Source organism: Baudoinia panamericana (assembly GCF_000338955.1).
Source record: "Baudoinia panamericana UAMH 10762 unplaced genomic scaffold BAUCOscaffold_2, whole genome shotgun sequence".
In the NCBI taxonomy this organism is placed as follows: Eukaryota; Fungi; Ascomycota; class Dothideomycetes; order Mycosphaerellales; family Teratosphaeriaceae; genus Baudoinia; species Baudoinia panamericana.
Window position 1 is genome coordinate 1457991 of NW_006911258.1, and position 13142 is coordinate 1471132.

The following is a 13142-nucleotide window of genomic DNA, read 5'->3' on the forward strand; positions in this document are numbered from 1 at the left end:
CTAGGCTGTCTCGGGCAGTCACGGACCCAATAGGAAGCGGCAACTCATACCCTCTTTGGAGCGCAGATCTATGTGCTACATCAATGGTCTTCCGGACCCCTATCGCTATGCACAATGCTACAAAAGAGGATGTTGAACGCCCTGGGCGAGACACGATGCATATGATGCTGATCATTACTCGCCACCTTCCTCCCCACCTCCGGGCGGCCCCGATTTGCCCATCTGCCTTGCCTTAAGCATCTCATCGCACAACAATAAATTCGACGCAATCCCCGTCGCACTCGCAATACTATTTCTAAGCACCCTGAAACTATCATAAACACCCATCTGCACGGGATCCATTGGCTCTCCAAGCGTAAGATCCAGGCCAGCCGTATGACCCTCCGCATGCTCGTCCTGGAGCGCAGCGAGGCAGTCCTGTATGTCATGCCCCGAGTTCGCCGCCAAAGTCTTTGGGATGATGAGCAGAGCTTCCGCGAAAGCAGAAACACCCCATTTTGCTTTCCCCTTGACGGATTTCTGGAAGTCGTCGCTGTTTAGTCGCGAGGCGACGGCGACTTGGAAGGCGCCGCCGCCGGGTACTACGCTGCCGTCTACGATCATATTGTAGACACTCCTAAGGCCGTCTCGGACGGCGTCTTTGATTTGCGTGATGGTGTGTGCGTTGGGACCCTTGATCAGTAATGTCACGGATTTGGGGTCCTTGACTTCTTCGATGAAGGTGAATTTCTCTTCTCCTAAGGTGTGTTCATACACGTGGCCGGCCCAGCCGAGGACGTCGGGTTTGAGATCGTCAACGGAGTTCTGCGATATGCCGCCGCAGATGAGTTGGAGTCGCTCCATGTTTCTTCTCTTCGCGCGGCGGAGAGCGAAGATGCCGTTCTTTGCTAACACGTCAAGTGACAGTGGGTCAATGCCTTTTTGGTTGACAATGACGAAGTTCTTCTTGCCGTCCGTCCCGCAGACGTCCTTCTTCAACTCCACTATTCGTCGGAGCTTCTCGTCAACGAATTTGCGCTCGCTCTCGACTAGCTTCTCTCTTTGCTCGGCAGAGCTGTAGTAGAAGCCACTATTGATCTCACTCTTCTCGTACTCCAAGCTGACATTGAGGGTAAGGATGTAGGCGTTTCGGACTTCCTTCGGCATGTCCGGATGCCGTGCGCCGTGGTCGAGCGCAAGACCGCGGATTAGCTGAGTGTCGGCCGCTGTTCGGTGTTGCATGGTCATGATCTCCACCATGTGGAGGTCAGGTTTCGCTGGCTTTTGGTAGATGGCCAAGACCGAATCGACGATGGCTGGGGTGAGTTGTTCGCCTAGGGTAGGATTGATCTTGGTGGAGAGACTGGTTCGGGCGACGGAGAGTAAGAGCTCGCGGTCTGGTTCTCGCTCGATCTTAAAAGTGTCGAGAAAGCGCAGCGCCTCTGTCTTCGCCAGCTCGTAACCGTCGGTGATGACTCGTGGATGCAGTCCTTCGCTGATATACCGGTCGGCCTGCTTCAGCAATTCTCCTACCATCAGCACTACAGAGGTAGTCCCATCGCCGCAGATTTCGTCCTGTGCTGTTGCTGCTCGGGCAATCATGACTGCCGTTGGGTTTTGAATTTGCATCTCCTTGAGCAGCACCGAGCCATCCTTGGTCAGCTTGATCGCGCCGGCACCGTCGACGAGCATCTTGAGTGTGCCCGTCGGTCCCAAGTTGCTCGCCAGGACATCTTGCAGACCTTCGCCGGCAGAGATGTTGACGCGTAGGGCTTCGCCTCGCCTTCGCGACTCAGCCTTACTATTTAACAACTGGGCAGCAGAAGCCATGATGGTGTGCTGAGGACAAGAGGACTTTGGCCGGTTATTCTCCAAACACTGCACTCGCTCACAGAAGCTTTGAATGTGGGGGGCACGCGACACAGTCGCGACGGTCCGGTCGTCGAGCGCGAGTCATGCGGGCACTCTCCGACTTCCGACGTCTGCTCGAATTTTGCGGATAAAGCTGGGAGCAGCACATTGAAGAGCAGCAGCATAGCGACAGCGGCAGCAATGAGGCGATAGCGACATAAGTCTCGAACAGCGCCGGGTCGCTCATATCAAAAGGACGATTATTGGTTACGTACCATACTAGCCCAGCATGTCGGTCGACTACCTTCTGCACGAGTCGCCGGTGGGCTTTGGCATCTTCGCCTTGAAGATGCAAAGCGACACCGTAGGAGCCCGCTTAAAGGAAGTACAGGATGCGCACACCGACCTCGGCCGCTTCGGCAAGATGGTCCAGCTTGTGTCATTCGCGCCGTTTCAGGGAGCCAGCCAAGCACTAGAAAACGCGAACGACGTTAGCGAGGGTATCATGTCCGAATACCTACGCACCGTACTTGAAAGCAACCTTCCTACCACGACAGGCAAGAAAGCGAAGAACAAAGTCGTACTCGGCGTGGGCGATCGAAACCTGGCAGGCAGCATCAAGCAAGCCTTCCCAGGCATTGAGTGCGAGACGGGCGAGACGTCGGAGCTGGTCGCAGACTTACTGCGAGGCCTGCGTCTGCACGCCGAGAAGCTGCTCAAGGGCCTGCAGACCGGCGATGTCTCTCGCGCACAGCTGGGTCTCGGCCACGCTTACAGCCGTGCGAAAGTGAAGTTCAGCGTGCAGAAGAACGACAACCACATCATTCAAGCCATTGCCACCATTGACCATCTCGACAAAGCCGTGAACACCTTCTCCATGCGGGTGAGGGAGTGGTATAGCTGGCACTTTCCGGAACTCATCAAGATCGTCAGCGAGAACCAGAAGTACGCCAAGTGCGCGCTTTTCATTGGCGACAAGAAGACACTCTCTGAAGACAGTCTGCACGATCTTGCCAAGCTTGTGGATGACGACGAGAGTGTAGCGCGCGCCGTCATTGAAGCCGCGCGTGTGTCTATGGGTCAAGACATCTCTGACGCTGATATGGAGAACGTGATGACGTTCGCTCAACGCACCGTCGATCTGACCAACTACCGCAAGACTCTTGGCAACTACCTCGTAGCGAAGATGGGAATCGTCGCGCCCAATCTGGCTGCGCTCATAGGAGAAACAGTCGGAGCGCGACTGATCTCGCACGCCGGCTCGCTAACCAACCTTGCCAAATACCCGGCCTCCACCGTGCAAATTCTAGGAGCCGAAAAGGCACTCTTCCGAGCACTGAAGACGAAAGGCAACACGCCCAAATACGGTCTGATCTACCACAGCAGCTTCATCGGCCGAGCAGGCATGAAAAACAAAGGCCGCATCTCCCGGTTTTTGGCCAACAAAGCATCCATCGCTTCACGCATTGACAACTTCAGCATGCAACCTACGCGTAAATTTGGTGAAGCGTTGAAAGGGCAGGTGGAGGAGCGGTTAAGGTTTTATGCCGAGGGAATCAATCCGACTAAGAATGAGGTTGCCATGGTACGTCAATACCCATGCATCGCCGCTTGAGATTCATGTTCGCTGATGATGGATGAATTCGTAGAAAGCGGCAATGGAAGCAACCCTAGCGTCCATCCAAATCGACGACCCCACCGCCGCCGGCGCAGAAGAAGAAATCGCCGCGCCGGGCGTGACCGGGAACGCGACGGAGGCGAAGAAGCGGAAGGAGAAGAAGTCGAAGACGTCGAAGTCGGCGGATGCTGATGTAGATATGGCTGATATCGATGCTGATGCGGCGGCGGATGCGAAGGCGGCTAAGAAGGCGAAGAAGCGGAGGGCGGAGGAGGATGTCAAAATGGAGGTGGATGAGGAGGCGGTGGCGAAGAAGCTGAAGAAGGAGAAGAAGGCGAAGCGAAGGGCGGAGGCCGATGGGGAGGGGTTGGTGAAGGGAGAGGTCCCGGAGGAGCAGATCAAGAAGAAAAAGAAGAAGAGTAAGGCGGAGTGAACCAGGGAGGAGAGCTAGTGGCCTGATACGGGAGGAGTGTGCTTGGCGTTTGAGGTGTTGAGGGAGGAGTATGGCGTGTTGGCGGCGAGGACGTCGCCGGCAAATGACGTTATTCTGTTTGGCAAGCTACCAGCTATGTACGAAGGATTGCAACTGCGAAATGAAGTCCATTCAGTGCCGCTATGCTTGTATCTGATGCCAATTCATCTCATGCAGCGCCTACTTCATGCATCATACTCATCGCTCGTCACTTCGTACATCATAGGGTATCCGCAGCGTCTCTCCCACCAGGGCCTCAAGACGTCATCACATAGCAGTCGCTTAGAACCCACCCCCACCAAAGCCACCACCAAACCCGCCCATCGCCATATCACCCAACAACATGCCACCCATTAACCCGCCGCCGACACCAAGGGCCAGCGGCAAACCATACCCACCTCCGTAGCCATATCCATACGGTCTCGAGTACGGGTCTGCGGGGCGGATGTAGCGCGCGTTGGGTGTCGTGTACCTATCACACAGTCACGTTAGCTCAACTTGCACTGCCATGTGGACAGGGTAGATGGGACGACATACACTCCACCACTCCCATACGGATTATACCCATACCCGCCCGGATACCCTCCATAACCTCCTTGATACGCGGGCGGCTCGATGTAGACATCCTTGCCGTCTTTGTCCTTGCCGAGGAGTTGCGGCTGTCCCGTCCGTTGTGCCTCGGCCATGGCGCGGCGTATGCGTTGATGCTGCTCGTACATTCTCTGCTCCTCGGCGGCGCGACGCTCGCGTTCTTGCACGCGCTGCTCGTGCGTGGTGCCGGTGACTTTGTCTTTAAGTTTGCGGCCGAAGCCTTGTTTGCCCTTGTCCTTGTCCTGGTCCGTGGGGCGGGGAGGCAGTTCTACGGAGGCGTGGGGTTTGGAGGTGGAGGATGAGGACGCGCCCCCTGCGTGACGTTGGTCGTCGTCTTCTTCTTCATCGTCGGTCAGGTGCGCGATCATGTCTTGCTTACTGGGCGGGTGACCGCGGCCCATGCTTTCTTGTTCTATGCGCTCGCGGTCTTCCGACGACAAGGTGGAGAGGTATTGGTCGTCGTCATATGGGTGGACCCAGATGCTGCGAGGCTGTCCAGCGAATGGAGAGCGTTAGTACTGTTCTCGGCTGCCGGTAGAACGCTATATATATGGCTGATGCTTACCGGGTCTTTGGTGGTGTCGACGAAGAATTGATGGTGTGTATGTGGATCGAATGACCGGATCCAACCTTTGGGCAGTGGACGGTTCTCGTCCTCCATTGATCGTCGTGATGCGGCGGGGATGCCATTGTGCTGTGAGGATGCGCCTGGGACTTGGAGAGTATTGCTGCCGCTGGGTGTGGGACGTGAAGATGACGAGCCGTTGCCGGTGATTTGGTCGTAGCTGGGCGGCGCTTCGTTAGGGATGTCCTGCTGCTGCTGTTTGCCCGACATCTTGGCGTTGTATATTTGTCGGGGTAGTGAAAGATGTTTCAATTCCGAGCAAATTGAAGAGTTTGGAGGAGGAGAGATGGTAAAGCTTAACATATTCCGCGCATGCACGAGCGTAGTAAAGTATTGTGCACATGTGACGTGCCAAGGCGCGTCATTGATCTGTGGCGCAGCCAGCTCGACGCCACTCAAAGCACGTGAAGACAAGGTCACGGCGCGCTTTGGCTTTGCGGAGGTGGCGAGTCGTAAAGGCGGCATTCGGTCAACAACCTGGAACCCTTGATTGCATGGAAGATGACGGTAGCGTAAGGTACGGCTACTGACTCCACTTCGGTTCTCGATCTGTATCGCTCGACTGAACTCTTTCCTACTGCTTCAGGACTGGAGAATACGCGCAACACGATGGGCTACGTAGCGCCAGGCTCCGCGCGCAATAATGGGAGTAAGCACGCGGAAGTCGCAGAGGCCACCACCCTACCCAGGCCGAGTGGCTCGAAGAAGCGCAAAGTCGGCGACGCTGGCCCGGCATTCATAGACCTGACCCAAGATACGCCACCCAAGAAGCGCAAGTCGCATGGGTCTGCCATTTGCGCAGGGCCGCCGAAGAAGCGAAGCAAGCAATCCCCGCTCAAAGACGACGATGAAGCGCCCAAGTCGAAAGTCAGGAAGTCCAAGGACGAGGAGAAACGCCTCCGTCGCTGGCGCAAACACGCCCCATCTTCCTACCTCGAAATCCGCGACCGCGCCCTAACCCAGCGCATGTTCGTCCTGGACCGCCAGCGCAGCACCACCAATTCAGACTACCCCACGGAAACCATCTCACTCGCCGGCACGACCGGCAACGTCTACACCATCGTCGTCGACCAAGTGCCCTCCTGTGACTGTCCCCACGCGCGCAAAGGGAACCAATGCAAACACATCGCCTACATTCTTTCCCGTGTTCTGCGCGTACCGGCAGAACTAGAGTACCAATTAGCATTTACATCCTCCGAACTCCGCTCCATCTTCGCCAACGCGCCACCCCTACCCTCCGAGACCGCCGCCGCAAGCCCACCAGAGCAGGACGGCAAGCGCAAACCAATCGAAGGCGAATGCCCCATCTGCTGCGTCGATTTCGAGCCCGAAAGCAGCGAGTCCGTCGTCTACTGCAAAGCCGCATGCGGCAACAACATCCACGCCGAGTGTTTTCGGCAGTGGGCCGCGACGAAAACCGGCGGGAGAGGGGCGGTGACATGTCCATTCTGTCGGACGCCTTGGGAGGAGCAAGGGGTGGTAGGTGGGAGTGCGGGTGATGAGGCGGCGAGAAAGATGGCGAGGGAGGGGTTGATGAGGGGGGAGGAGGGGTATGTGAATGTGGCGGCGCAGTTGGGGATGAGTGGAAGGAGGGATTATGCGAGTTATCATTCTTTTTGGGTGAGGGCGCAGGCGAGGAGAGGGTTGATTGGGTGGGAGGGGCAGGGGGTGTAATATACGATCGTTGACTGCATCCTACGAACCGAGCAGCCATACACGGGACAATCAAACTCAAGCGTCGGGCGAGACGCGACTCTGCAGAAAGGACGAGAGCTTGCAGACGAATAGGGCTGGTCGAAGCCGGCTGAAGACTCGCCAAATGTGATGCCGCTTGGAAAGTGGCTTGCTTGATAAAGTGTAGCTTGATTCCGTGGCAAGTCTGAACTACCTCCGGGAGGGCCCTTCGTTCAGGGCTTGGCAGCTCCGGAAGGGCTTGCTGCGCATAGCGCGATACGTGTAATGGAGGAGTGTGGGTATACCTTAGTCTTCCAGCCATCCAGGGTCTTAGTCTGGAAGATGAACTACGTACTACAGGAGGTTGCTGTGGTTTGATTGAAGCTTGGATTTTGCGGAGGCGTCTCCGCAGTCACGTGTTACTGCCCCGGAGTCGGCCCGTTCCAGCCATTCCGCTGCAGAACGGACGGCGCATGAGATACGTCGTTCGCAACCGCCGACAACCCCAGCGAGCACGAAACACAGCGATTTGCCCTCGCAATCAACCCCCTCCACCGATACAGCTCCCACGCTTTCGTGTATCCATCTCAACCACACATATCTCTCCCGTCAATCAACACTATCATTGAGGAAGCCATCACCACGATTGCTCCCCGACTGCATTTCAATCTCTGGCACTGAGGCAGGCATACAACCATCGCTCGAGCCATTGCCGATGTCCTCACCTCCGATATCACGAGCAAAGCACCCCATAATATCCACCAACACGAGGCCGAGACTGTGCGCACGCTCGACTGGGCATGGCAGATGGGTTCGGGCGGTTTGGCGGCCAGTATCTCTACGGAAACACGCGCAACCCCGGTCACCGCAGTGGTTCTCCCATCAACAATAACCGCAACCTCTTCTCCGGAGCGTCCGACACCCCTTCACCGAACCGGTCGCCCGGCGCGCATTCCCCGGCCGCGCATAATCCCTACAGCATGTTTAACCATGGCAGTCACCGCTACAACCATGGCGTGCCGAACGGCGGTGGCATGAGTGGCTTGCACAAGACGTTTGGCTCACAGTCCCACCACGTGACCCAACAACAGGATCACGGCCTGAGCAATGGCAACTTTGGCAATCACCAACACACCATCTCCGGCAGCACCCTGACGAGCACCACCCCGCACTTCACGCCCGCGCATCTGCAGAATGGAACACCCGAACACACGAACTCGCTCAGTAACCCGCCGAACGAGCATTGGGCCGAGCAAATGGCGGAGGCGAAGAGGATCGAGAGTGCTGGTGACAAGCCACACTTCTACGCCAGGAACGCTCCGTCCGTAGCACGGTTGGGCGGCAATGGCTCGTCATCAGTTAGCATACGCGCGGATCTGGATGAGCACGGAGAGCGTAGGAAGCCTGTGGCGAATGGAGATGTCGAAGAGGCCGGCGCATGGGACGCGATGGACCTCTGCGGTCATGGCCTTAAGAGCATTGGCGCCAGTGTCTTCAGGCATTATCCGAACCTGCGCAAGCTGTACTTTGCCAACAACAAGCTGGAGGTGCTCCCGTTACAGATTGGCACGATGCGGTCATTGACCGAGCTGGACTTGTCGTACAATGGCCTTCGAGAACTGCCTCCGGAGATCGGTATGCTTACGCATTTGAAGAAGCTTCTTCTCTATGGAAACGACCTTTACGATCTACCGTACGAGTTGGGCGCACTACATCAACTCGAGGTACTCGGGCTTTATGGCAATAATCGGCTACGGCGAGATTACTACGACCGGGTGAAGGAGCATGGCACGCGTGAGCTCGTGCGGTATCTACGAGAGCAGGCGCCTGGTAGGTCACGTGTGAAAAGTAATTGCCATGTAGATGTGCTGACTGTCCCTTGTAGCACCACCAGCGCCCTTCGAGCGCGACTGGATCAAGCTCGTCGATGAGGTCGAGAACGAGTCGGAGAGATTTACCGTCTGTAGCTGGAACACTCTTTGCGACCGAGCGGCCACTCAAGCTGCGTACGGCTATACGCCTTCAGCTGCACTCGCATGGGATCACCGGCGTGGCGTGATTCTGGACGAGCTGACGCACAGAAAAGCCGACATACTCACCCTCCAGGAAGTGGACACAGAAAGCTACAACGAGTACTTCAGACCCAATCTTGCGACCGAAGACTACAAGGGCATGTTCTGGGCTAAAGGCAGAGCACAGACGATGGGCGATAAGGAGGCCAAGACCGTCGATGGCTGTGCGATCTTTTACAAGAACTCAAAGTACATCCTCCTCGACAAGCAAGTCATCAACTACTCGCAGGAAGCCATCCGACGGCCGGACATGCGCGGTGACGCAGACGTCTTCAACCGCGTGATGCCACGAGATCACATCGCCGTGGTCGCTTTCCTAGAGAACCGCATGACCGGCTCCCGCCTCATCGTCGTCGACACGCATCTGGCATGGGAAGGCTGGTTCGCCGACGTGAAAGTCGTCCAAGTCGCCATCCTACTCGAACGCCTCGCCAACCTCGCCAAAACCTACGCCGCCTGGCCCCCCTGCAAAGACAAAGAGCTCTTCCGCTACGCCAACGACGACAGCCTCGAGCCCACCCCCGACCCCGCCATCCCCCGTCCCACGCCCGCCCCCTCAATGCACTACGACGACGCCACCCAAATCCCCATGCTCGTCTGCGGCGACTTCAACAGCACCGCCGACTCCGGCGTCCACGACCTCATCACCCTCGGCTCCCTCTCCAACTCCCACACCGACCTCGGCACGCAGAAATACGGCGACTTCACCCGCAACGGCATGACGCACCCGTTCAGCCTCAAATCCGCCTACGCTAGTATCGCCCATTGGCCCTTCACCAACTACACGTCCGAGTTCCGCGAGGTGATTGATTATATTTGGTATAGTACGAATACCCTGCAGGTGACGAGTCTGTTGGGCGAGGTGGATCCGGAGTATATGCGCAAAGTGCCCGGGTTTCCGAATTGGCACTTCCCGAGCGATCATTTGGCGTTGATGGCGGAGTTTGTGGTCAAGGGGCGCAGGGAGCGGAAGGTGGTGGAGGCGGATTTTGGGCCGGGGAGGAGGACTAGTAGGCATTGAGTCTGTTCTCATCCGTTCTTGCAGGCGCGTGGGTGAGCGTGGGTGCGGGTACGGGGTTTGTACAGGGTGTTTGATCATCTCCTCGATCAAGGCGTTGCTTGCCGCGGCTTGTGTTGGAAAGGCTTACCGGGCGGGTGCAGGAGCGGCTATGCTACGCTCAACTCTACGCGCGATGCGATGCGATGCGATGGTGGGCGTTCGTTCGGAGTACAAGTGCGGGATTGGCTTACTTTTTGGTAGCAAGCACGTGCGTTTTTGAGTGTTAGGCTACGGTACTGTCGAGTGAATGGCAAGAAGATATGAGGGGCTGTAGCGCTCACTACACGCACTTGTCTGCCATCAAGGACTGTTTTGTGCCATTGCGTGCTGTGAGGACTAAGCTCCATCACAGCGGATACGCTGTCGTCACGTTGGCTTCACCTGTGCGCCATATTGATGTGCACATTACCCTCATCCACGGGTACCCCAACGTCACTTGTTGCCTCGAACCGACACAAGACCGCAGACGCGCAGTCGCCCGGATGCGGGGCTCATGGGTAAACAACAACATCCTCCTCCTTAATCCCCTCTTCACCTTCCTCCTTCGCCAGCTTAACACCCTCTTCCTCATCATCATCCTCCTCACCGCCGACACCCTCAACCACTGAGTCAGCCTTCGCGCCCTTGCCTTTGCCCCTACGAGGCTTCTTGCTCGGTGTTCCCGCGTCAGCGTCAGCGTCAGCGTCCGGGCTTGCTTTGGTGCGCTTCTTGCTGGAAGTCGGAATCGCGGTCGCGTCGCCACCGCCGCTGCCACCGGAGAGCATCTTCTTCTTGACGGCGCCCCAGACGGCGCCCGCTGTGTTGGCGTTTTTGTAGCCGCCTAGGGCTGCGAGCTTGGCGTTATCGACCTGGTTCACAGTTAGCAAGGACGTGGCACCGGAGTTGTGGTGTGGATGGGCACTGTGTTGCAAATCATGAGTGTTGGTGAGAGGAGCGGACTAACCTTTGTGTTCTCCATACATTGGAAGGCCATGACTAGGATCTCTTGGTCTTTTGCTGTTAGGTTGAGAGGCATGATTGTGGATTCGTCGTGCCGTCGTAGTGGCGTGAGCGCTTGCAGATGTCAAGAGTATGAGGATGAGTTTATGTAGCAATATAAGGAGCACACAATGTGGCTCTAAAGAGGCTTTGAAGGTGAAGTGCTAATACAGCAAGCACTGGTCTCCGCTTTGTGGGTGACTGTAAACCAAGGTTACACACAAGGTAGCAAGTGAGTCTCAACGCATGCTCACATGACATGGCACCTCCTGACCCGCGCCTTCCTCATCGCTGGTGTCGACGCGCTAACACTCACTTGTTCTTCTTAGCCTTGACTCTGCGGCCCGCTTGCGCTACCTGCCAGGCTTTGCATAGCGACCTCCATTGGCGCGATTCTGTCGCAGCGCCGTCATTGCCCTTTACCATAGCCGCGATAATACCCTCAACCATAGCTAACGTCCGCAACAATGTAACAGTCCGTAGACTTGCAGCTCGTGAAACCACCCATTCGGCCCTGTTCTGGTGGGAAGATACCGATGCCTTGCCCGCTTTAGAAGCCTCGCCCGCGCCCTCTGCCCCTCCCTCTACCCCCTCCTCTCATTCCACCACCACGCCCTCCCCTCATGCCACCTCCAGGTCCTCCTCTACCACCCCGATCTGTCTCCTTCCGGGCCTTGTTCTTCGGCTTGGGCGCATCATCGATCAACAGCGTGTCGAGCGGCAGACTGTCCGGTAGTATGAAATATCTGATCTCGCTTCCTCTGATGCTGATTTGATCCAAGCTGATCTGGCTGCCACCTTTCGGGGTCATCTTGGCTGCGCGGAGGTTGGTGTTCATTTGTGGAGAGACGGAAGCGATAGTGCCGTGCACGATGGCGCCGGTCTTGAGTTCGATCGTTACGGTCTCGTTCGTGCATTTCATCAAGAATCTACATGCCGGGCGAGGTGAATTAGCCGGGTTCGAATCTTAATGAGGAAGCGGCTTTAGCACGCGACACTTCGTGAAGGCTGCGGTTGGGGTTGGCTTACCTGACGAGCTTCATAGCGGCAGGAGTTGCGCGCGCAGAGCTGCGCGATCAACACTGATATATTCCGACTAAAGGGAGGGTGTCGAGGAGAGGTGTGGCTGGTGTCCGTGATCTGGAGCGAATGTCACGTCGTTTGCGTCGGCACGCGGAACTGTGAGGTGAAGGGTCAGGGCTTGGCACCGCGAGTCATAGATGTATCAGTCGCAGCACTCTACTATGCAAGTGACGGTCATTGGGCACTGCTAAAAAATCTTGTATATTGGCAGTGATATCGCATATGCTGGGTAATCATCGAGCAGTCGATACAAAGAAAGCTGCAGTATCGAGAGATCTGTTATCGCTCGCTCTCCACTTTCTCCCACTCGCTATCCGTACTACTGCTCACCTCTCCACTCCGATCTCCGTCACCGACCCTTCTCGGTCTCAACCTGCTCCTGTCATCGCCTGGTTTTGCGCCAGAGGCTTTCGCCGGGCTCGTGCCATCACCACCTTCCTTTTCCGCTACTGCCGTTCGCATCTGCTCTCGAACACTCATCTCCGCATCCGTATCTGCTAGACCGACACTGCTGTCAGTCAAACCCCTCTCCTCCGTCTCTGTTTCGGTGTCCTCCTCCTCGTCATCCGCTTCGCTGTCGGCCACTAATTCCTTCCGCTTCCACTCCGTACTTCTACCCTTAGGCTCCTTGGCCGGCGCATGCAGTTTGCGCAAGCGCTCCGCTTCCTCTTCCTTCGCTTGTGCGGCTTGCAGCTCGGTTGCAAACCAATTGATCCCGACCCACAAGCCGCCGCACAGTACTGACAGGATAAGAAAGTGAATGCTGTACGTTACGACCAGTAGAGCAAGCAGCAGAAATTGTAAGGCGGCGAAGGTAGCGTTGGTCGCGATGAGTAGCGTCGGCGTTGCGCCAGGAGTGAAGACAGATGACCAGAGGTTTTCGAGGAAATCCGCCATTCTTGACTGTCACTAAGGCTTGACAAGACTAGCGATTGGAAGTTCCCTAGTAAAAGCAACAATGCTTGTATGCCTTGTGATCTTCCGCCTTCACCGCCGGACCGTCCGGACTGTCTGAGCAAGTGGCTGCCCGGCGTTTGCGGGGATGCGATGAGACAATGCTAATGGTGGCTTGTGAAGATCATCGATGTAGAGAATGACGGGTAGATGAGCGAGCTGATATGCATATAGATGAGATATTG

At 56.6% G+C, this 13142-nt stretch overlaps 8 protein-coding genes across 8 annotated transcripts; 3 read left to right on the forward strand and 5 right to left on the reverse strand.

The window, feature by feature from the left end:
- BAUCODRAFT_365103 (uncharacterized protein) lies at positions 1-1883 on the reverse strand. The gene has a single exon (XM_007674401.1). It carries the CDS (start codon positions 1807-1809, stop codon positions 175-177), a length of 1635 nt encoding a protein of 544 aa, XP_007672591.1. The 5' UTR covers positions 1810-1883; the 3' UTR covers positions 1-174.
- A 107-nt stretch (positions 1884-1990) lies between these two features.
- BAUCODRAFT_30547 (uncharacterized protein) lies at positions 1991-4313 on the forward strand. The gene is made up of 2 exons (XM_007674402.1): positions 1991-3415; positions 3480-4313. Exons 1-2 carry the CDS (start codon positions 2120-2122, stop codon positions 3879-3881), a joined length of 1698 nt encoding a protein of 565 aa, XP_007672592.1. The 5' UTR covers positions 1991-2119; the 3' UTR covers positions 3882-4313.
- A 10-nt stretch (positions 4314-4323) lies between these two features.
- BAUCODRAFT_30549 (uncharacterized protein) lies at positions 4324-5275 on the reverse strand (the record flags this gene model as incomplete). Its single annotated transcript, XM_007674403.1, has 3 exons — positions 5077-5275; positions 4458-5002; positions 4324-4392 (listed from the first exon to the last, which is right to left on the reverse strand). Coding segments are annotated over exons 1-3 (708 nt in total), but the record flags the coding sequence as incomplete, so codon positions are not given.
- Positions 5276-5685: 410 nt separating this feature from the next.
- On the forward strand, positions 5686-7208 carry BAUCODRAFT_30550 (uncharacterized protein). The gene has a single exon (XM_007674404.1). It carries the CDS (start codon positions 5746-5748, stop codon positions 6808-6810), a length of 1065 nt encoding a protein of 354 aa, XP_007672594.1. The 5' UTR covers positions 5686-5745; the 3' UTR covers positions 6811-7208.
- A 582-nt stretch (positions 7209-7790) lies between these two features.
- On the forward strand, positions 7791-9903 carry BAUCODRAFT_63084 (uncharacterized protein; the record flags this gene model as incomplete). Its single annotated transcript, XM_007674405.1, has 2 exons — positions 7791-8640; positions 8696-9903. 2 exons carry the CDS (start codon positions 7791-7793, stop codon positions 9901-9903), a joined length of 2058 nt encoding a protein of 685 aa, XP_007672595.1.
- A 530-nt stretch (positions 9904-10433) lies between these two features.
- BAUCODRAFT_21756 (uncharacterized protein) lies at positions 10434-10957 on the reverse strand (the record flags this gene model as incomplete). The annotated part of the gene is made up of 2 exons (XM_007674406.1): positions 10434-10790; positions 10820-10957. The coding sequence occupies 2 exons, from the start codon at positions 10955-10957 to the stop codon at positions 10434-10436; spliced, it is 495 nt and encodes a 164-aa protein (XP_007672596.1).
- A 95-nt stretch (positions 10958-11052) lies between these two features.
- On the reverse strand, positions 11053-11976 carry BAUCODRAFT_30555 (uncharacterized protein). Its single transcript, XM_007674407.1, has 2 exons — positions 11950-11976; positions 11053-11849 (listed from the first exon to the last, which is right to left on the reverse strand). Exons 1-2 carry the CDS (start codon positions 11961-11963, stop codon positions 11471-11473), a joined length of 393 nt encoding a protein of 130 aa, XP_007672597.1. The 5' UTR covers positions 11964-11976; the 3' UTR covers positions 11053-11470.
- On the reverse strand, positions 11944-12991 carry BAUCODRAFT_365231 (uncharacterized protein). The gene has a single exon (XM_007674408.1). The coding sequence runs from the start codon at positions 12898-12900 to the stop codon at positions 12283-12285; it is 618 nt and encodes a 205-aa protein (XP_007672598.1). The 5' UTR covers positions 12901-12991; the 3' UTR covers positions 11944-12282.
- Positions 12992-13142: the final 151 nt, after the last annotated feature.

Coding starts and splice junctions, on each gene's coding strand:
- BAUCODRAFT_30547 (XM_007674402.1), top strand. CDS start 2,120: ATGTCGGTCGACTACCTTCTGCACGAGTCGCCGGTGGGCTTTGGCATC. Junction 3,416..3,479: donor CTAAGAATGAGGTTGCCATG/GTACGTCAATAC, acceptor ATGAATTCGTAG/AAAGCGGCAATGGAAGCAAC.
- BAUCODRAFT_365103 (XM_007674401.1), bottom strand. CDS start 1,809: ATGGCTTCTGCTGCCCAGTTGTTAAATAGTAAGGCTGAGTCGCGAAGG.
- BAUCODRAFT_365231 (XM_007674408.1), bottom strand. CDS start 12,900: ATGGCGGATTTCCTCGAAAACCTCTGGTCATCTGTCTTCACTCCTGGC.
- BAUCODRAFT_30550 (XM_007674404.1), top strand. CDS start 5,746: ATGGGCTACGTAGCGCCAGGCTCCGCGCGCAATAATGGGAGTAAGCAC.